Source organism: Pteronotus mesoamericanus, unplaced genomic scaffold, assembly GCF_021234165.1.
Source record: "Pteronotus mesoamericanus isolate MK-2021 breed Mesoamerican mustached bat unplaced genomic scaffold, CSHL_Meso_final scaffold_83, whole genome shotgun sequence".
NCBI lineage: Eukaryota > Metazoa > Chordata > Mammalia > Chiroptera > Mormoopidae > Pteronotus > Pteronotus mesoamericanus.
This window is the reverse complement of record NW_026555328.1, coordinates 161494-183895: the sequence shown is the minus strand read 5'-3', so window position 1 is coordinate 183895 and position 22402 is coordinate 161494. Positions and strand designations below refer to the sequence as shown.

Genomic DNA, 22402 nt, shown 5'->3' with positions numbered 1-22402 from the left:
AGCTAGCCAAAGCTAGGCAAGGGCGGGGGGTCCTGCCCAGCTGGAGCATTTTGGTGGGGGTCTCAAATACAGCCGTTGTGTCAGCCCCTGCCTGGCTTCTCCCTACCACGAGCTACCACACAGGGGTCTTGTTGGACACACTGGAATCTTCGCCCCTGTGGAGCTGCGAGCCACTGTCCTGGAGCCAAGTGATGCTTGAGCAGGCTGGGGGGGGGGGGGGGGGGGGGACACGGGGCATGGCTGGAGCAAGCCCTATGGGCGCAGCAGTGGCCCAGGCAGGCAAACATATGATGAGAAAGCACTGGGCCTCCCAAAAGGAGCAGTCACAAAGCCCAGACATCTGCTCTGTAGCCGATACAAAAAATGGACAAGTCAGAGCTCTAGGATTTACCTTTGAGTTCAAGCTCACCACACTGCAAGCTTGATTATTAGTCCCTGGACACAGCTCTTCCCTGACACGGGGATGTCCAGGGTGGCAGGGCCCACAGAATCCTTCAAGAGCTGTGGCCCTACCAGCCACCAAAGTCTTTCCCTGGAGGTATTGCTATGATGGCGCAGCACAGCTCCTTAGCATGGATGCTCCTTAGTAAAAAGAGGCCGTGTACAGATGGCCAAGAAGCACGTGAAAAGATGCTTAACATCATTAATCATCACAGAAATGCAAATCAAAGCCACAATGAGATATTACCTCATAGTATGACCATTATCAAAAGACACCAACGTAGTAAGTGTTGGGGAGGAAGTGGAGAGATTGGAACCCTTTGCACGCTGTTGGTGGGAATGTACATTGGCGCAGCCCCTATGGAAGAAGTATGAGGTTCCTCAAAAACTTAAAAATAGAACTACCATATGATCCAGCAGCTTTACCTCTAGGTAAATACCCAAAGGAATTGAGAGCAGGGTCTCAAAGAGATATCTTACACTCCATGTTCATAGCAGCATTATTTACAACAGCCAAGAGATGGAAACAACCCAAGTGTCCATCGATGAGCCCACTGCACTCACTAGCATCCTAGCTTCTTACTAAACCCCTGCTGCACACCTGCTGCTGAATCAGGCCCTTCCCTGTTTTTCAGAGATGTATACACACAATGGAATATTATACAGCCTTAGAAAGAAATATTGTCCCGTGCTGCCACATGAATGACACTTGCCAGTCACAAAAAGACAAATGCTGCATGATTCCACTTAAAGCATCTAAAGTAATCAACTTCATAGGAACAAAAAGCAGAATGGTGGTTGCCCGCGGTGAGCAGAGGGGAGCCGCTTAGTGAGTGCAGTTTCAGTTGGGCCAGGTGAGAAAGCTCCGTATCATAACAGTGTGAATATAATTAACACAACTGATCTGCCCACTTAAAAATGGTTAGGGTGGTAAACTTTACGGGGTTTTTTTTTTTAAACACAATAAAAGAAAGAAAGAAGGGGGGGGGCAAAGAAGAGAGACAAAGGTCACTTAGTTTGATCTTCCCAACTCACAGAGGAGAAAACTGAGGCCCAGAGAGGAGTGACTTGCCCGGGTACACGGCCCTGGCAGGATCAAATCATGACAAGCTTGGCAGGTTGGGAAATGTGGCAGCACAGTGATGCGTAGGCCACTGTGTGGCTGGGCTCAGGCTCACCGGTTGTGGTCGGTACTAACTTTCAAGAGGTGGCTACAGCCCTGGCTGGCGTGGCTTAGTGGATTGAGCTCTGGCCGATGAGCCAAAAGGTTGCTGGTTCAATTCCCAGTCAGGGCACAGGGCTGGGTTGGGGGCGTGCCGGAGGCAACCAATTGTTTCTCTCGCACATTGATATTTCTCTCCCTCTTTCTCCCTCCCTTCCTCTCTTTCTAAAAATAGGTAAATAAAATCTAAAGAAAAAAAAAAGAAGGTGGCTCTATGTGCCAGGGTCAAATGGATTATCTAGAAAATCCACTTAGGGGGAACAACTTTCATGTGGCTGATGTCAGCTCACTGTCCTCTCCTAACTCCAAGAGTCAGATCCCCTGAGCTTCTTCGGAAGCCGCTCACCCTACCCCAAGCCAGGATAACAAGGGTAGGGGGAGCTGTCATGGGGTAAAAATATGGGGTACAAACCGATTCAACCCTGCCACTGCCTGCGCCTCAGTGTTTCCATCTCCGAAAAACAGGGAAGGGCCTGATTCAGCAGCAGGTGCGCGGCAGGTGTTTAGTAAGTGTCTAGGATGCTGGTGAGGACTGTGGGCTCCAGAGCTGGGCTCATTCATTCCTATCGTGGGGCGACCGTTTTCTCTGTGGGACCTCTCAGTGCCTCAGTCAATTCACCTGCAAAGAGGGAGAAGCAGTACCTCCGCAGGTTGCTGTGAGGATTCAATGAGCTCGTTCATTTAAAGGGCTTAGAGCCAGGTGTGGGACAGGACGGATGCCCAGACACAATTATTGACGGGAGAACATGGGGCCAGAGTGTGTGAGTCCCCGTTCCCCGCACACACCCCTGGGTATCCCAGCCATTGTTTGCTGCTGACGCTCCCACGTGGGCCTGACAACAGAAGTGTCCTCTCTCAGCCGCGTCATGTGTCTCAGGAGTAGACAGAGCACGTGTGGATTGTGGGACCTTCTGCCAGGCCTTGGATATGTTGCCTGGTGTTTCCTTGGCCCTGATGTTCCTGGGCCAGAGGCACGGGCGCTGGGGGCAGGGAGGGGCTGTAGAGGGCCCAGACCTTCATCCTCCTTTGTCCTTTTTTGCTACCACAGTCCCTGCCTGTGCTGCTCTCAGGCATCACCAGTCCACCCTGCCACTGGCCCACGAGCGCAGGGCAGCCTCTATGCTTTGGGCTCCGGGCTTCCATTAGACTGAGGCAGCAGGGAGACTGGCGGGCGATCTGCCTCAGGCCCTCGGGAGGCAGCTAGCGGCCAGAACCAGCCGTTTTCCCTGACAGCAGCCGCTCCCCAGGGGAGAGGGAGCCGGGCTCATCCCCCAATGACCCACAGCCTCATGGAATCCCGGGGAGGACTCACGTAGTCCTCCCTACAGCAATCCCTTCAGGATTTGGGTTTAATCTCAAGCACGAGGGCAGGTGGGCAAGGAAAGGATTTGGTTTCATTCCTTTAGATGCCCAAGCCTTGGCCTGAGCCCCAGGGCGCAGGAGTAAAGGCGCGTGGCCGGCCGGCCTCTATCAACAAAGGCTTCCTTTATTAAATAGAGATGGCGCTACATTCCATTCAGAGGAGGAAATCGGATGTGCTGAGGGATGTGCCCAGGTTGTACCCCGGCCCCGAGTGGGCTGTGAGGGGTGAGGAGGGGCCGGGGGCCTGCCCGTCCCACCCCAGTCCTGCGTGCAGTCCTGCTTGGCAACCTCAGCCCCTGCTGTCTGAATGGCCACCCACAGATGAAAACATGCCTGGTGTCCTGAGGTCCTGTCTGTGTTTCACTTTGGGAGAAAAGTGCCCCAGCCCTTCCAGCAGGGGTGGGGGCATGGAGTGCTGGAGCACAGGGCTCAGATAGGGAAGGTGGAAGGTCAAGTGCGCGTGTGGGCGGGCCTTGATCCATCTTAGGAACTTTGGGGCAGTTCTCAGGCAGATGCCAGTTGGCATGGAAGCCCCTGCCAGCCTCTCCTAGCACCGCTGCCCCGTGGGCACTTAGGATAGCAGGCTCACTGGGCAGTCCAAAGGGGAGGCCACCTGGGAATAAGGTGAGGGATGGCCACAAGGGGGTGCTGGTGGCTCAGGGCTTGGGAACTCAGGAAATCAGGCCACCACCCAGCAAAAGTTTCTTTCTGAGGAAATGGCAGCAATAACATCCCTGCAGGCAGCCGCTCCCGGGGCTGGGGGTGAGGGGTGCTGGCTGCCCTGGGTGTCCCCTCCAAAAAGCTGAGCCCCTGAGTATGGGTCCAGGCTCCTTGGTCTTTGGTGCTTTCTAGAGCCTCCTGGTAGCTGTAGTACCACTGAGGAAGAGAGAAGGGTCAGCTCATGAGGTCCTTTCTGTCCTGGGATGGACGTTTGGTTCCAGCGCAGTGCTGCCTCCATGGCCTGGCCATTTGTCCCTCTGTTCAGCTTCTGGCTCAGGGCTGGCTGCAGGACCCTGTATTCCTGTCCATCTGTCAGTCTTGGGGCAAGTACTGGCTCCAGCTCTGAGCCCCGCTCCGGCCTGAGCCAGGCCCTAGGCCTCCTGGGGGAAGAAACCCAGCTTGGCCAGCGACATTTCCTTCCGCAGCCTTGTGATTTCCCAGAACATCGGCTCTGCTGTGGGCAGACAGAGAGTGAACAGCTTGGTGACAGCTCAGGGTCCTCTTAGGCAGGTGGCTTGGCCCCCTCCCCTCGCTATGGGCAGGGCAGCTGGCAGGCACTCTAGGGCTCCCCTGTTGCCCAGAACAGAGGACCTTGGCACGCGGCTGAGCCTCTCTCTGAGGCGCCCACCTGAGGTCTTGCACACTGCTGGACACACTCAAAGGATCTCTACTGTACTGGAGGAGGAGGTAACGGTCACTCCCACAGCCTGACACGGATACGCATGTGCACACTGCCACACATGCACACATGCTTTCCAACCTCACCTCTCTGGGGTCTCACAGCGACCTTGAGCAGGGAGCAGGGCCACCGTGTCAGTCCAGGTACCTGGAAGGAGGTGGCCCCTCAGGGCTTTTCACCTTCCAGAGAGACCTGACGCCCATGCTGGGGAGGAGAGGCTCAGACTCCACGGTGGCTCGGGACAAGACTTCATCATGGAACAAAGTTTGGAGGAGTGGGAAGGTAGGCTTTGCAGAACGGGGGGAGGGGGACAACGGGTGGATGGGGGACCTGCCGGGCAAGGGCACAGTGGGAGGCTCTCGTCCAGGGGACTGTAAGGAGGCTGCACTTGGAGGGGAGAGGATTCCCAGGGGAGGCCCTTCATGCGCATCCTGAAATGCCAGGCCAGTAACAGGGAGCTGTCTCTGAAGACCCCAGGGCGAGGAGAGGTTTCTGGGCAGAGGCAGCAGTCAGACCCAGGAACAGGGGTGGCAGTGGCCTAGCTTTCCTGGTAAGGCAGGGCCCAGGAGGCTCCTTCTGCAGCTCATCTCAGCACCAGGAGGCCTACCAGCGCTTTACTAACCCACAGTCTCCCGCCTCACAGAGTCTTGGCCTGAGATAGAGGCCGCAAAACCCTCTCTGGGTGATCGGGCAGCGTCCTGCGGGCCAACCCCATCCCCCTGGGGCGCCATTCCCCCATCAGCCACCAGGGGGTGCTCACCGTCCTGCCGCACCAGGCCTTGCTGGATGTAGCGGATGTAGGTGAAGAAGTTGCACACGGCAGTGATCTGTGGGAAGAAGGTGGAAGCGTGTGACCTGTCAGTCTTCAGAGATGGGGTCCCTCAAAAGCCAAGGCAGACTGGAGACCAGAGTGGGAAGCCCTATGTCCTGTCCCATCAGAGCCCGATAATGCTCCCTGAAATGAACAGGCCTGGGCTGTTCAATTCACAATAGCAGTGCTATTACCACTTCTAATAAAAGCAATAGCAGCAACTAACATTTAATCAAGTACACACGTCCACTGAGGCAGGCATGCTTATCATTCCCATTTTACATGTGGGGAAAATGGAGGCTCCGAAAATGAAGCCACCCAGCAAGGGCGGTGCAGAGAGCCAATAGCAGCAGGGAGGAAACATGAAACCAGGCAGCCTGTCTGGAACCCACGCTCACCCCTGGGGCCTGCTTGCTCTGGATGCTGCAGTGCCGGGGGCTCTTTGTAACGCCAGGAAAGACAGGGGATCAGAAGCTGCTCACCTGGCTGCCCCGGGTCCCCAGGCCCAAAGTCCCCACACCGGCCTGAGGCCTGTTCTGTGCCAGGCCCTGTGTTCAGACCTGAGCCCTGCTGTGCTGACTCGCACACCATGGAGAGGGCACAGCTAACGCCCTCTGGGGCCCCATTTCCTCGCTGCTAAGAGCATTGGCCACTAACGGCCCATAGGTGCCCCTATGCCAATGACTGACTGACTGGCAGTCGGGGTTGAGGGGCAATGATAAAAGGCTGGCTCCCCTGCCTCAGGGTGGAACCACCCTGGCCGCAGCCAGACTCCAGCTGAGGCTATACCCTGCTTTGCTCCACCACTTCCCCCCGCCCTCCAGCCCATCTGCCCTCACTAGCTCCTGAGACTTGCACAGAATTTTTCCTAGGCTCTGCTTCTAGGGAAACGCACCCTGAGAGAGGGTGGAAGGCAGCTGGCAGTTGCGCACACACCAGCCCCTACAGAATGTCCAGCGCTCTGGGGAAGGGATGTCCAGTGTGTGGGAGCCTCAGTCTGGGGAGGGGAGGAAGTTGCAGGGAGGGGGCAATGCTCTTGCTGGGCCCTCAACCCACACAAGAGCCCTTGCCAGGGGGACAAAGTGGGTGCAGGAGGGTTGGTGGCCTGGGCAAAGGCAGGGAAGTATGAAGAAGGTCCAGAGTAGCTGGGGGAGTTGGAGGGAGCGGGGCGGGGTGCTGCCCGGTGGCCAGAGGGCCCCAACGGGAGGCTTGTGAGCAGGGACTGGCAGGGAGCCGCGGGGTTCTTTCCCCAGGGCTGTGCTTTGGGGACAGAATTCTTCTCCCTGAGGACTCCACACTCCTTGGTCTCTTCAGGGTAGGGAGCACATCCTAAAACTTCACATCCCTCTCATCTCCCCTAACCAGGTCTGCCCAGCACAGCAGACGAGGGAGCAGGCCTGGAAGGAGCAAAGTTCCAAACATAAGTTTGCTAGGCACGGAATGTCTGGTGTGGATCCTTCTGCAGAGCCCTAGCTGGGATCGGAAAGGGGTGGAACAAGGCTCGGGGCACAGATGCACGAGGTGGGGGCTGCAGCGAAAAAGAGACCGGATTCAGAATGGGGAGGCCCCAGGTGGGCTGAGGGGCCCCCTCCGAGCACGCCCCTTTCCTTTCTAAGGCTCAGCCTCCCTTTGGGTAAATGGGAGCCCAGCTCACTCCCGGGGGGATGCACCAGGGTGACATGCTCAGCTGCCCTGCAGAAACTGTCACGGCCAGGCAAGCTGCCCTCACTGACCAGTCTGCTGCCCAATGACAGGGCCATCTGCCCATTTAGTCCCCTAGTAAGTCAAGGGAAGGGGGCTTTTCCTCAGAGAGGGCCCATCCACACTGTTGCCTTTGCTCCAAGCTTGGAGTTTTCCAAACACGACCTCTTTTGTTCCTCAGGAATCCTCTTCACTGTCTACTAAGGGACAGAGGAATGGGGACCACTCCATCCTTATCCACCAGCTTGGCGAGGCCTCCTGATCCCGAAGGGCAAGAGAGGGCAGAAGCTGGGAGTCCTAGAGGGCCCTTGACACCCAGGCTGCCTGGCAGGCTTTGCGACAGACATGCCTCGGAACCCTCACCAAAGCCTGGGGCCGGAGCCCAAGCTGAGGTCAGGGGCCTGGAGCTGTAACCTGAACTCTGGTGGAAGCCCCTTGATTAAGTTGAAGAACAGAGGTGAGGGGTGTCGCTCCCGTATTACGTTCTGGCTTGCAAGAAAACGGGTACCTCAGTCCTTCAGCCACAAAGGAACAGAATTCTGCCAACAGCCACGTGCATTTGGAAGAGGACCCCAATCTCCAGAAAAGAAGCAGCAACTGACACCCTGACTGCAGTCCAGGAGACCCTGAGTGGGGGACCCTGCTAAGCTGAGCCCAGACTCCTGAACCAGGGGGATGAGAATAAACGAGTGTTGTTTTAAGCCATGAGGTTTATGGTAATTTGTTACACAGCCATAGCAAACAGATACACCTGGCTTGGCTGTGTGGCCTGAGTCTGTCTCTGCACATCTCTGAACCTGCTCTGTAGATCAAGGCCTGAGGCCCAGAGTCCCAGCCCAGGGGGCTCCCAAGGAGCCAAGTGACACTCCAGATGGATGACTCACCCTGGCCCGGGAGGATGGCGAGATGTAGTAGTGGCTCTCAGAGTCCCCGAGCCGGATTCGGTGGCGACAGACACGGGCCAATCCGCTGAGGGCACATGTGCTGGGGGAAAGCAGAGGGGACCATGGGAACCAGCTGGGGCTCACCAGCCCGGCTCATGCAGGGAGGGCGCAGCAGCCAGGGGGAGGCGCAGGGGGAGGGGCAGGAGAGCTTGGTCAACCTGGTGCCAGGTATGGATACCAAAGCCCCGCCCCCTAAAGTGCCTCCCCTACTTTACGGGTCCTCAGACCCAGCCACCGCTCCCCCGCAGCTGGGCAGGAGTCCACTCTCTCCTCCACTTCGTCCCCAGGTCTCCAGGCTAGGTTACGCCAGCAGGGCCTTTTGCGTGGCTCCCCTCAGTGTCTTCCAACCAGCCCTGTGCCTTCGCCTCCATGTTACCGTGGGTGTCGCGGGTCCGGGGTTCCTCCAAACACCCGCATCAAGCCCACCATCTTTCCCTGCAGCTTACCCACTGCCCAGGAAATAGTTATGGAGAATCCTGAGGCAAGGAAGGTTCAACAGGCTCCTTGGCTACAGGGCGTATGAGAGCCTTTGCCGCCCCTCGGTCCACTACGACTCTGTGCCTGGACCAGGGAACCCTCTTTTCAGGGACATCTTTTGATCATTTGTGAAATGCTGGCCTAGCAGCTTAAAGCCCAAGCCTCATTTGAGGACCTTTGTACTCCGGCCCCCAACACGCTCACAGGGGTGTCCAACCTTTTGGCATCTCTGGGCCACACTGGAAGAAGAAGAGTTGTCTTGGGCCATACGTTAAATACACAAACACTAAAGAAAACTGATGAGCAAAAACAAGTTTTAAGTAAATTTATGATTTTGTGTTGGACCACATTCATAGCCATCCTGGGCCGCGTGTGGGCTGCGGGCTGGACGCCGCTGTGAGTCTACAGCCTCAGCCCCATCTCCCTGCCCATCCCACGGCTCCCCCACGGACCCGGCGGTGTTGCCATTAATGCCTCAGCTTCTCATACTCATTCTGTTCCCGCATCCTGAAAGGCCCTTCCCTACTTGGCAAACTGCTCTTCACCCTTCAGTCCAGGCTCAAATGCTTCCCTCTATAACAAAGCTCCCACCAGGAGGCCTCCCTGCAGGCTGCCCCCTGCAAGGGAAGTGCTCCCCAATCCCCCCCCCCACCTTTCTCCACCCTGGCAATTGTGTTCTGCTCCAGCCCTGCCCAGTGCGGGCGCAGTGGCAGGACGGGTCTGACACCAGGGCCGTTTGGTTTATTTGCAGAAGGCAGAGCTGGCACCTGACATCACTTACGAGTCAATCAGACCCAGAGCCCACTGCGGGAGGGAGGGGGAGTGAAAGAAGGCCGTGCAGCAGGCCAGCCAGGAAGAGGGAGACCCCCACTCCAGGACACCCTGGAGAGCCTTGGGGTCCATGGCCAGAAGCAAAGATGCCTCCTCGCCCTATGTGACAGCAGCCACTGTCCCTCTTCTGTCAGGGGCCCCATACCCTCCCTGGTATATACCACACCCTGCCCACCCCCGAGAACCACACCAGAACCCCCGCAGGCAGGCCCGAGCCTCAACCCTCCTTGGCCACCCCCTCGCAGAGTCAAGGGTGTCGGGGGCTTTCCCAAGTGGGTGGAAAGGAGCGACCAGAGCGAAGCTTACTTGGTGCTGCCATAATCGACTGCAGCCACCTTCACCGAGGGTGGTGTCTGCGAAGCCACGGGCTCAATGGTGAGCGTGTTGTCCTCCACGGCAGCCCGCACCAGCGCGGAGAGCTGCGGCAGACCAGGCGGTGGGTGAGGGCGAGGAACGCGCCTCGGCTGAGGGGCTGGCCCGCCAGGGGGCTGCCCTCTGACCTGACTCACCTCCTGCACGGTGAAGTCCAGGCAGGGCCCCACGTCCTCCCGGTACACCCTCTCTAGGAAGGGGCTGCTCTTGTCCAAGGTGGGCGACTCTCTCCAGGCCTGAAACTCTGCAAACAGGGTGGTGTCCACCTGTGGCGGAGGGCAAGCGGGGAGGGGTCGTCAGGGCGCTGGGGACCAGCCCGGCAGAGACAGGCAGCGCTGAGGGAGGTGGGAGCCGGGGAGGACACAGGGCGGCGGCAGCATGCTGGCGGGCCTGTCCCCAGTGGTGGGGTGGGAGGGCTAAGTCTCGAGGAAGAACTCCCTTCTTCCCTCTGCACCAGAGACTTCAAAATGCAAGTTCCCCTTCCAGGCATGTTTTCACTTTACTGGCACTGCAGGATTACAGACCGAGGTCCAGGGCCCCATCCTGAAGACCCGCACTGCCCCCTTGAGGAGGAAAAGGTGAAGAGTGACCCCGCAGGTGCTCGCAGGCACCCCCAGGCACATGCACATGGGGGAAGCATACAGCGTCTCTGAGAGGCCCCTCCCTGGCCTCCGGGGACGAGGCAGGCATGCAGAGTGAGTGAGGCAGAGGGGACAGAGGGGCAGCCCCTCTGCGGAGCCATTACCTGTCGGGAAAAGGAGAGAGAGGTAGCGGAGGTGGGGGCTGCGGGCTGGTCCCCAGGCGGGAGCTGCCAGGCTGGCTCGTAGGTGAGGTGAACCGCCTTGCTGGGGACCACACAGAGGAGCAGGGAGAGGAGCGGGGGCAGCCCGGGCTGGGCGGGTGGGGCCGGAGAGGCAGACAGACAGACAGACAGACAGGTGGACAGAGGACAGGAGGAAGCAGATGTCAATGTCCAGTCAGAAGCTCAGAACTCAGAAGGGGGACCAGACACCTGGCCCATGCCTCCTCCCCAGATGGTCCAGAGAAGCAGGACAGGAAGGAGTTGGGGGCCCCTGGCGTGTCAGAGACCCCGGGAAGCTGAGTCCCATGAGGGGTACAGCCCGGAGCTGAGCTCCAGACATCCTCGTCTCTTCAGCTGCTCTAGGCACCCAGTAGTCCCCAATTACCACGCGAGGACATGGAGGCACTGACAGGTGTCCTCACTTGCTCAAGGACCCACGGCCAAGGATAGCATAGCCCATTGTCCCACCTGAACCAAGGATCCCGCGTACCCAGCCGAGGACAGGGAGACAGCCCCTCAAAGGCCATGCTTGTCTGGGCACCACAGCCAGAGGGTGTCAAGAACCCTCAAGTCCAGGGACGTCAACAAGGCAGTTCTGGGCCTCATGGCCGTGGCCACACAGGGCCTAGGTAGCCTCTCCCAGAACAGCCTCCTGAGGCCCAGGGAGTGTGTCTCTCCGCAGACCCCTGGAGGGCAGGCCCTCAGGCCCTAGGCCAGCATCGCATGCGGGGACACCACCTACAGCTTGGATGGGCAAAGAGGGGGTATCAGGCCCTCAGAGTGTACACCTGGAGGCTGAGGGCCAAATGTCTCATATGCCAAGGAGCCCGTCCAGCTCTCATGGCCAGAGATTACAGAAGCCCAGAGAGCACAGGACAGGCTCCAGGTCACACAGTGGGGGCGGGGGGCAGGCCTGGTCCCCACTGGGCCGCCATGGCTGGCTGACAGCGGGACTCTCTCCCTTTCCTGTGCCCACTGCCCGCCCGCCGCCCCTCACCTCTTTGCCCTCCTTGTCCGGGGTGAGAATGTGGCCGGCCACAGGGCACACGGCAGGGCAGAGGGTGCTGCTGGTGCTCTTATGACGTAAGTGGCCCTTGCGGGGCCCGGCCTTCGTGGGGCTCAGCAGCTGTGGGTGGAGCTCGCGGTTGGGAGAGGCCGGTGTGGAGGTGATGACCAGCGTCTTCAAGGCTGTCACCTCCGCCTGCAGCATGTCGATCTGGCCAGAATGAGACGGCTGCCAACCTCGGCCCAGGGTGGATGCCGCCCTGGCTGCCACTGCCTGCCACCCCAGCTCAGGCCAGCAGCAACTAGCCCCTGGAGCAGCCTCCAAGCTGGGGACTGACACACCCATTTTAGACAGGGGAGCCGAGGCTCAGGGAGGAGACCTGGCCTGCCTGAGGTCACACTGGAAGCCAGGACTCTGTTAGACGCCCGTGTCGGGGAGCTGGCTGGGCCTCCCCCTGAGGGACACCCAGCCTCCATTTTACAGACGGACAGATGGGCACCCCTAAAGTAGCTGGAAGTTACCTGCCAGGCAGAGGTTTCTGCTTTGCAGGGGGGGTGTGGGGTAGGGGGCAGAAATGACAGTGACCACGCACGAGATCCTCCCAGCCCCTGGAAAGCCCCAGAAAGGCCTCTGGGGCACAGTGGAATTTCAGTGGTGTGATCTCTGCCCCACCCTCCTGGGCCTCCGTTAGTGGTTAGCCCGTCATCCCTGGCGGCCATACTGGGCCATGCATGGGTCTAACTGAACAGGAAGCGGGGCAGGAGCTCTGGACGGGCCTGGGCAGGTGGGGGCGGGGCCTCACCTTGCCCCGAGCCTCTTTTAGCTGCTTTTCTGACGCTGCCTGCTTCATGTTGGCTTCTCGAACCATCTTGTGGGCTTCCTGGGAAGAGGCTGCGGTAAGAAGCCAACGCACACCCAGCAGACCCAGTCCCCAGCTGACCCCCGGCTGGCCGGCCGTTGTACCTCAAAGAGGCTGGCTGTCAGCTCCTCCAGCTCCTGTTCCAGCTGCTCCCGGACCTTGGACAGCCGCTCACACTCCTCATCCTTCAGTTTTAGCTCCTGGGGGTTACGTGGTGGGGAGGGGTGTCAGCCCCTCAGGGGCCCCCAGGCCTGACGCTGGGAAGACCAGTCCCCCCAGGCTCCATGCCCTGAGTCATCTTATAGGGACCTGAGCTCGCCTCCTCTGTTGCTCCACTTTATGAGGCAGGAGGTGAAACCCTACTGTCTGTCCATCAGAACTTGGAACAAGGTTTCAGAGAAGTCCAGACTGCTACAGGTCATTTTGGGAGAGCTGGTCTGTCCTTTGTTTGGATTCCCCTCACGCCCCACACAAGCCACGATAGGTGCATGAGATCTCTGGATAGTCGTAGAGCCCACAGCTCTCCCCAGGGACCCCTCCCAGGAACCCCACCTTCTGCGCTTTGTGCAGCTCTTCCTTCAGGAACTCCGAGCCCTTCTCACGGATCTCCATGGACGAGCTGCGCAGGCGTGAGACGTCCAGCGGGGCAGCTGCAGGGCCCTCCTCACTGGGGGCCTCCTTCCCCGCAGAGGTCTCTGCCAGCCCCCCCGGGGACTCCCTAAGGCCTCTGCAGGAGCCCACGCTCTTCCAGGAGACAGGGACAGCTTCAAGGGGCAGAGGGTGGCCCTCGTCCGGGTGGGGCTGCCTGTGAGGCAAACAGCAAACACAGGATGGTGTCTGGAGACCTAGAGAGCCGAGCCCAGGGACCAACCCTGGGCAACGCACCTGCTGCTCTGGGCCTCAGTTTTCACACCTGTAAAGTAGGAAAGCTACCAGTGAGCAAGGCCATGGCCAGGGGTGTCACAAGGGCAGAACGACCAAAAATGAAATGTCTTGGGGGCAAGAGACTTCACTCATTCATCTTTGTTCACCACCCCCTTGCCACAGCAGGTCCTCAGTTCAGGTTGTCCAGCAGGTGACCATCAAACACACCAGTGTTAAGAATCTTCAAGAAGTTTCCACTTCCATAAAGTATGGGCAATCCCAATGGTCCTACCTCAAGTGTCGCTGGCTGCACAGAGAGGTACCTAACACCCTGGCACATAGCGGGCACTTAAGTGGGAATTGCCTTTGTTGTTACTGTTGATGCAAATGTTATGCAAATTAGGGGCAGGCCAGAGAGGAAGGACCAGCCAGGACAGACAGGAAGATTCTGCAAAAAGCAAGGCAAGGCAGACCCATTTCCTGTCCCCCTGGACCTGTGGGGGCCCATCCCAGCTCTCCCTGATCTGCCTTGTGACCTCAGATAAACACCCCTGCCCTGGGCCCCAGGACCCCCTGCCCTGGAGGCAGTGTGGGGTGGGGGCCACCAGCCTCTGCCCTCCCCCCACTTCAGCCAATCCACACTCCCGCCTTGAAAGCAGGCCCTGGCGTTGGGGGAAGGAGGAAGGGAGGGGGCGGGCTTGGCCAGCGGTGGTTTGTGCCAAGACAGCACCTCTGGACTCGCTCACTCAGCAAAAGTTGGCGGCTCCTGAGCCAGCAGCTTCTGAGCGGCAGTGGCTGGGCTGAGCGGGGTTGGGGGGGGGGGCGGCCAGGCCAGCCCATTGATAACAATGCGGAAGTGGCTGGGAGGGGGCTCAGAGAGGCCCCACAGGAGGGAGGAAAGACACCACCAAGAAGTCCTGGATTCAGGATTGCTGAGGGGAAAGTGTGAAAGGCAAGGCTGGGGGCTGGTGCTGCGGACTTGTCCTTTGGACTCTGGGACTGTCACCAAGCAGCACTTCAGTCTCAGTTTCTCCCTGGGGGAACACAGAGGGACTGGATACTAAGGGACCCCCAACAATAAGCTCATTCCGGACCCTTCACATGGGCCCGTTCAGCCGGCAGCGCAGCCTGCCCTCCGTTTTGCAACTGGCCCAGAGTGTGGCCTCGAGGTTTCCCGGGCTGGGTCCCGCCTGGCAGGGATGCAGGGCTTTGACGAATACAGTGGGAACGCACATCCATCATTTCATCAGTGGTATGTGTGCCGGACAGGGACCTTCCCAATACCCTTGTTTGTCCCGGTGGGTCAGCCCCACCCTTGACCTGTGGTTATTGCTCATTCTATCAAAATGGGCAACGCCGAGGACAGGGGGTCCCTGAGGCTTGAGGGACAGAGGAAGGGGTCCCTGAGGCTTGAGAGGCTGTGGCAGTGCGGTGGTGGCCCTGGGCCGGGGTCTGCATCCAGGGCTCACACTGTGCCAGGATCCACATGGGGTGCTCTGCCCATGTTACCTTGTTTAAAACTCTCAACAGCAACCATGGTATTGTCCCCGTTCTACGGATGAGGGAGAGGTCACAAAGCTAGCTGGTCGGCTGCAGTGCTGGGACAGGCGCCCAGGCCTCCAGCCACGGCTGCCAGCGGGTGGAGGTGTGAGTGGTGGAATCCACGCTTCTGCTGGGGACCCAGGGCTGCTGGGCCCAGGGGGACTCCGGAGGCTCCTCCTGGGCTATGGCAGGGAAACCTGACCTAGTTCCTGCCCCACCTGGCTTCCCAGCCTCTGCTCAGTTCCAGAAACTGTCTCCTAGGAGGGACGGCCAGGGCTGGGGAGCTGTAGCTGAGAGCAGAGGCAGCGTCGGGCAAGCCCAAGGCCACGCGGGCGCTGACCTCGGGTACCTGTGAGCCCATAGGAATGTCATCGGAATCCTCTGCAGCTGCTTCCTGCCTGCGGATGGGGGTTAAAGCCTGCTGCGGGCGCACTAGGGATCAAATGAGAAGGCCCTGGACACAGTACTGGGTAAAAGGTGTGCAGCCCACAGCCACGTTTGGCTGACACCCCTCACCCCCACCCCATGCCTGCCCAGGCTCTGGGTCCCGCAGCTGAAGCTGAAGGCCCTGGAGATTGTTCCCACTGGCAGACTGGAGGTCAGGGGCTCGGCCCTCAGTCGGGCGGGGGCAGCAGACCCTGCCTCGGCGTTGCCCATTTTGATGGAATGAGCGATAACCACAGGTCAAGGGTGGGGCTGACCCACCGGGACAGCACAGGACACGTACAGGACCCCAGGTCTCAGACACCCAGACTCTGAGCCTCTCCCTCTGCAAGGACCACCCCGCCACGTTGCATGCTGCCTGTCCCGGAGAAGAAGACCGCCAGCCCCTCCCGTGACGGCCGAACTTTGTCCACCAGTGTGGTCTGGGCCTCCGGCCACACAGTGAAAAATTTTAACTCTCCTGCTGGTCCCAAGGGCACAGGCTGGGGGTGTGGCCAGACAGTGTCCTGTCATTTTCCCAACAGGCGCCCACCTCAGCTCACTGCCAGGGGGAATGGGACCCCATTCTGCAGCCAGAGGAAACAGATCCTGGGAGGCCTGAGACAGCCTCTGTGATACCCTTCCTACCCCTGGTGGGAAATTCCAATGTGCAAATCCTAATGGCAGAATGTGTGGGAACAGCAGGACCACCCTGTAGTCACCAAGCTTCCGCTGCCTGGGTCAAGGGTACAGGAGCAGGAGGGGAAGAATGGTCCACCCTGTCCTGGCCGGGAAGCTCTCACCTAAGGACCCTCTGCCTCCCACTCCCGAGCTGTGAGGCCGGCTCGGTGACTCAGAAACTTCAGGCTAAGGAGGGACCCCAGACCCCTCGCTTCTGGGGCCCAGCCCAAGCCAGAACACTCTTCCCCCATGCACTTCAGCCTCCCAGACCACAGGCCCGAAAACCTGGGCGTGAGCCGTGTGGCGGGGAGGGCACCCTTCTCGCTCCGGTGAGCCCAGGCTACCACCTAAGGTCTCCGCTATTTCCCACTGCCTCAAGTCCAGGCCCACGCCCTCTGCTCAGACCTGCTCAGTCCCCATTCCCTGTAGACACAGAGTCCAGCATCCAGGATACGATGCTACCGGGGCCACTGGAAAGGGGTCTGCTCAGGGGCAGGCTTAGATAGTGAGAGTCAAGGTCACAGGTAGGTGGGGGCCATTTCCTAGGGCCCATGGCGGTTCATACAGGAAAGGCCCTGCTGGGTCACTTCCCCTGGAAATACGCAAGGGCGGGGGGAAGGCAGCCACTGGAACCCTCACACCCCATCCAGGCCTGCCCTGGGAGGGAGGGCCAGCGGGGCTTTTGTCTCCATCCACAAAAAAGGGCCAACTGAGGATGAAGACCCTGGATTCTGTGGTCCCCAGTCACCCAGCAAACCCCACAGGCCATTCCTGGGGCCAGAAGGGCCCAACTGGAGCCCTGTGTACCCCTTTCCAGCCCTGGCCAGACCATCCTGCCACGAGGTCTTTCTGACCCCCAACCTCTCCCTCCCTACCCACTGGTGCCCAGAGCACCTCTTTGAGCCAAAGACTCCTAAGCTATGGGCACAATGGATTCATTAAACAAGCAGGGTGTTGTTAGCAAGGGAAGCTCTGAAATGGGGGGAAGAAGAGGGCAGGGAGGGCACACAGGGGCCACTCTCCCTCTGCCTGGGGCCACCACATCCACGGTCCAGCATGCCTGCCGCTGATCTGGTCAGCAGGAACCCCAACCCAGGGCCCAGCGCCGGGACAGTGCTGTGGCACAGGGGCCGGCTTCAGACTCACACTCATGCACTCAGTAAGCCCTGGGGGCACTGAGGCTGGCAGTCAAGTGACCCTTGTCCAGGGGACACGGAGATCCCAGGAAAGGCTTCATGCGCTGGCTCCCTGACCAGCCGCCAAGCCCAGCCAGGCTCAGCTTACTAAGAGGGGCCAAGTGTTCAGCTCCAAATGAACCAGCGCATTGGAATCTGAGCCCCTGCCACATGCCCCCGCCAGCCCACCCCTCCACTGGATGGCGTGTGAGGACTGCGGTGGCTGCATGGGCCCCCCTCCTTGTCCTCTGAATCCACAGGTGTCACCGCATGTGAACCTCACTATGCCATGGTCATGAGATGCTCTCCTCCTCCCGGTTTGAAACGTGAGGCGCCGAGGCTTGGAAAGGGATGGCAACTTGGCTGGAGCACACAGCAAGGAAGTGGCAGGGTGGGAAGTGAACCCAGAGTCCTGGCAGCAGTGAGTCATGTGACCTGTCACCCAGAGAAGCCCGGAGGGGAGGAAGGGGGGCAAATGGTGCTCTCGGAGAAGTGAGGCAGGGTGCCGACAGGCTGTGAGGAAGTCTGCGACAGTGCCCAAGTGGTGGTGGCGGCGGCAGTTCCCCCCAGGGCAGCTGGGCAAGCAAAGCAGGCTCTGAGCTCGGAGGGGCACATGGACAGAGACGCCTCCGGGAGGGGGTTCGTGGGACAACCAGGGTCTTGATAGGGGGGCAGAAAAACTAAGTTGAAGTAATTAACTAATGGAGTTGGAAACCAAGGAAAAGGTGAAGAGGGAGAACAGCGGTAATGACAGGAATGAGGAACTGAGAGGGGGTCTTTCGGGGAAGGGAAAGCGGGTGGCCTAGGGAGGCACCAGGCCAGAGGGGGCAGCCGCAGCCTGAGTCAGATGAGGGGAGGGTTCCAGAAGAACAGGACGATGGTGTCACATGTGGGAGCAGAAGACCAGGACTCTGGGGGGTGGGAGCAGGTGGACCTGGACAACTCTAGGAAGCAGGTGCGTGCAGAGGAGGCAGGAGCAGCGGCAACGCCTTGTAGGAGAATGTGGGCCAGGAGCGGGGAGCAGGTTGGGAACAGCCTTGAGCTGCTAAGGAGGGGGGTCAGAACTCCTGAGGCCAGTGGGCCAGGCCAAGACTCTCCCAGCCGCAGCCCCGCGCCTGCCAGCCTAGCTGAGCCCTGATGAGAAAATCCAGCCCCGGGTCCCCACTGAGAGCCCGAACAAGGCCCGAGAGGGCGGGGGCTCCACCTCCGCTGGTATAGGGCAGGGCACACAGTGCATGGCGCATGGCTCGTATCCACCAGTTCAGTACTAGATGAACCCGACGCCCCAACACTTGGAGCCTCCAACACTCACACAGTGGGCACTCACCATGTGCCAGGTGCTCCACCAGTGCTGATCCCCCTGATCCGCACAACCTTACAGATTCTAGCAGCAGCATCACCAAGCTCCCTTCACACCACATTCTAATTCATTTTGTTCCCTTTCCCCAAGCCCGTTTGTTGGGTGCAAATCCGTTGCAGATGTGGGGGAGTCTAGAAGTGGGACTCTGATGAGGGTGAGCCTCGTAGACAGGTGTGCTGATTGTGGAACAGCAGAAAAGATCTCTACCTGTTGAGAAGGGGGAGGTGGTAATTGATGGAGGGCCTCCAGGAGGAGGCAACAGTAAAGGTGGCACAACCGCTTTTCCCCTGCTCCTGACCCCAGAGCCCCAGGCCATGCTGTCTCAGGGAAGCATTTAAGATCTTGCTTCCGGGCAGTGTGATCAGTTTGGCTCAAATAAACTCTTACAAAAATTTCAAAAAACAAAAGAGAACTGCCTCAGGGCTATACTCCCCTGTGACTTAGGCCTTACAGGCACGAGCCACAGACTCAAACTCCTTAGGGTGGTCAAGGCCCAGAGAGTTGAGCGACTTGCTCAAAGTCACACAGCCTTCTGCAGCTCTGGAGCTCTTGGGCACCCTGCCTGCTGCAGACACACAATCCTCCATCTCTGGGAGTTTGGGGTGATCTCCTTCCGTCTCTGGGCAGCCCCTCAGAGCAATGTCATGTGGCCACTTCACAGCAAAACAAACAAACAGACAAACAGCCTAGAACCCAGCCTTGGATCTCTGCTGACCAAGTTCCAAGAGCCCAGCACAGTGTTAACTGCAGAAGTACCCAAGAGGCCATCCTCACCTCCATCCCCTCAGAGCAGACTTGGTGCTCAAAGCTATGGATACGGGGCACTGTGGGGGATGGGGAGGGTGCAGCCCCATTTTCGGGGAGCTGCCTCTGGGTCCAGAGTTATGGCCCACATTCAAGAAAGACGGTCCACCTGAGCTCCTGCCGCGTTCCACCACTACCATGTACCCCACAGGAGCAGCTCTGGGTCCAGGGCCCTATCCTGGCCATTAACAGCAGTCACCCACGGGAGAGATCTCAGTTCATCTTACAGGTAAGGGCTCTGGGGTCACCGACTCCTCATCCCAGGTTCCTCCTAGTCTGGGACAAAGGGCCCCAAGTGCACAGCTGCCCGACATCCTCATGAGCTACTAGGGGCCACAAGCACAAGCTCCTCAATCTGCCCCCTTTTGCCTTCCGTCTGCATGTAGGAAGGCACCCACTTTGTGCTCTGCACCAGGCTCGGCCCCGGGGACTCAAATATTCGTGAAAGAAGTGAGACAGACTATGGAGGATCACGTGGGGGTTGGCTTGGCAGCCTGGTTCATCGAGAAGGTTCCTGGGAATATGGCAGGGAGGCTGGACTGGGGACCTTCTCCAGAACCTTGAGTAGTCTCTTTGATTCTGTCCTTAAAGAGTGTCCAGCCCTAACTGTTGTGGCTCAGTGAGTTGGGAGTCATTCCACAATGCGAGAAGTTCCGGGTTTGATTTTGAGTCTGGGCACATGCCTGGGTGGTGGGTTCCGTCCCAAGTCAGGGTGTGTAGGAGAGGCAGCTGATCGATGTCTCTCTCTTGCATTGATGTATCTCTCCCTCTCTTTCTCCCTCCCTTGCCCTCTCTCTAAAAATAAAGAAAACCTTAAAAAAAGAGAGACAGAGAGGGAGAGTCCATCTGGTAGCGTCTGGCCTTGTCTCTCTGGCCCGGCTTGGACGCCTCTAGGGAAAGACATTCTCTGGGCCTGGATCACTCCCGGCCCCCCAACCTGCTCACCTCGCCTAGAGGCCCAGAGAAGGGAGGCCACGCTCTGGAGATCACACAGCAACTCAGTGGCTCTGTTTTGGCACAAGTACTGCCCTCCCTCCCCAGGTACCACCAACCCACTTCAGCCACATTCTCCCTAAACTCAATCTCCTTCCCTGGAGGCACAATTCCAAAGGATACCTGCTCTGCCTCTGTGCTCTCCCTTTAAGAGTCTCTGGCCTCTCTTTGCCACCCCTCTACCAAGAGCCCATTCTCTCAACACCGCCCCCCCCCCCTGCTGGGGATCAAGCCTCTTCCCCGCCCCTCTCCCCCGCAGCATCTCAGCTCAGGCTTTGCTGGGTGCTGGAGAGCACAGTGGATCTGGCCTACATCAGAAAACTCTCCAGCCCCCCCAGCCTCCCCAGGGGGGCTGCCCTCACTCTCCGGCTCTGTCTGGGAGCCCTGTCCTGGGACCACCCATCTGGCCCAGTTCTTCGCAGGAATACAACCCACCTCCACTCTGGCCATCCAGGTCCTAGTCTTTCCCTGCCACGGGAAAGAGGGAGTGTTTACCGAGCTCCGTGAAAATACCACAGCCTTTCGGCACATACAGGGCAGGGGTCAGCCAGGGACAGGGACCACCGGAGAGCCAATGAACAGATACGGGTCCTGGGTCCCACCCCACCCCTCCGAGCCCTGCCGGCTCCGGGATGGAGGCTCAGCAACTTTCAAGCGACTTTGGCGGAGACCCAGCCCCCTTTCCCCAACTGCACTGCTTTCCAAGGGTTCTTCTAGCTCGGGGCCCTCCTCTGGGCGTGTACCCCAGACTTCCTTTGACTTGCACCCCTCCCCCCATCCCACTTGCTCTCCAAATGAGCTGGGAGGAGTTGGCGCTGTCACACGGGGACGGTCTGCCGCCGGCCTTTGACACTCTCAACCCCCGAGAACCCCCCCACCCCCCTCCGCTGACCTCGCCCCGCGGAGCGTCCTTCCATCGCTGTTTCAGAGTCAGCTCTCCGGTCCCCGTTGGACAAGGGGCTCCTCCGCCGCCGACAGGACTGGGGAGCCGAGCACCCAGCCCTGTGGGCAGACTCGGCGGGGCTCCCTCACCCGCCCAGCCCGGAGGCAGCCGCGGCCCGACCTGGGTTGGAGCCGCAAGCGCGCCCGGACCTACCCGCTCCACATCCCGGAGCCTCGGGGCGCCCGGGCGTTCGTCCCCGCCGCCTCCGAGATCTCCCTGCACCACGTCCCCGCCGCGTCCCCGCCGCCGCCGACTCCACCCCGGGCCGGCCGGCCTGCCCCACCGCCTGTCAGTCCCGGCCGCAGTCTGTCCGTCTGGCCGGCTGCGGCTCGCACCCGGGACCCCAGCTCAGCCCCGATCCTGCCCTCGGGGGTCACGTGGCCGAGGGGGTGGCCAGAGGACACAAGCCCGGCCCCTCCCCTCCGCCCGCAGGGCGCAGAGCTCGCGCGCGCTCCCGGCCCAACCCGGCTCGGCCGCCCGCCCCGGACGGTCCCGAGCGCCGGGAGGAGCCCGACCCCCACCGTCCTGGGCCCGCAGGGCTCAGACACTCCCCGCTGCCCCTTCTCGCAGCCCGGCGCAGCACCCGCTCCGGGCCACTCCTCTCAAGAACCTGCATTAGTTACCGGGCTTTTTGCTCCCTGATTGTTATCGGATTGTCACTCTAGGTCAGCAGACACCTTCCCGTCCCGCACTCGGCCTCCTGGCCATCGCTCCCTCCGGAGCTCCCTGCTCTGTCTGTGTCTGTTCCCTGTGCAACATTTTGCCTGGTGGGAAGGGGAGCAGATCCCAAAACAAGTATTCTTCCTCTTATTCTCTGGGTGCTTATCCCAGGCAGGATTCTCATTTGGCCCAAGTCTTCAACCCCAACCTCTCCTACCTGTGAGCACACTCTGCCCATCCTTGCCTTTGCCCACTGTCTTCTCTCTGGAGGAACACGCTACACACACACTACACACACACACACACACACACACACACACACACACACACACACACACACACACACACACCGTGCCTTGTCAGGTTCCACATCTGCAAAACGTTTCTCTTAATCTCAAACCATTGGCCTTCGGGTACCTCACTCTCTCTGTGCCTCTCACCTGTCCTAAGCTCTGACCATTGCATTGACCCCAACTTCAACCTGAGACTGGTGAGAACATAGCCCCCCTTCTCTCCTGTCAGGAACCATGCCTCTCATCCTCCCTATCCAGAGGAGGACTGGGAGGGTTGGAAGAAGATTCTTCCCTCCTGGATGCTACCAGAACTCTGGGCACTAGTCTTCCAGGCCCATAGAGCCAGGGTCCTAGGCTTGAGTTTGTTAGATCTTCATCTGGGGACACACACGTCTTTCTTTCTCTTTATTTCTTTCTCTTCCTTTCTTTTTCTTCTT

At 59.4% G+C, this 22402-nt stretch overlaps 1 protein-coding gene across 2 annotated transcripts; it reads right to left on the bottom strand.

Moving 5' to 3' along the window:
• Nucleotides 1–3170: 3170 nt before the first annotated feature.
• Nucleotides 3171–21222, bottom strand: RAB3IL1 (RAB3A interacting protein like 1). Of its 2 annotated transcripts, XM_054563789.1 has the most exons (11): nt 21166–21222; nt 12780–13032; nt 12332–12427; nt 12171–12248; nt 11360–11578; nt 10306–10452; nt 9698–9826; nt 9495–9607; nt 7821–7920; nt 5185–5251; nt 3171–4199 (listed from the first exon to the last, which is right to left on the bottom strand). In XM_054563789.1, the coding sequence occupies exons 1-11, from the start codon at nt 21174–21176 to the stop codon at nt 4117–4119; spliced, it is 1296 nt and encodes a 431-aa protein (XP_054419764.1). In that variant the 5' UTR covers nt 21177–21222; the 3' UTR covers nt 3171–4116. The 2 variants fall into 2 exon arrangements, with proteins under 2 accessions (XP_054419764.1, XP_054419766.1); XM_054563791.1 differs by lacking the exon at nt 10306–10452.
• Nucleotides 21223–22402: the final 1180 nt, after the last annotated feature.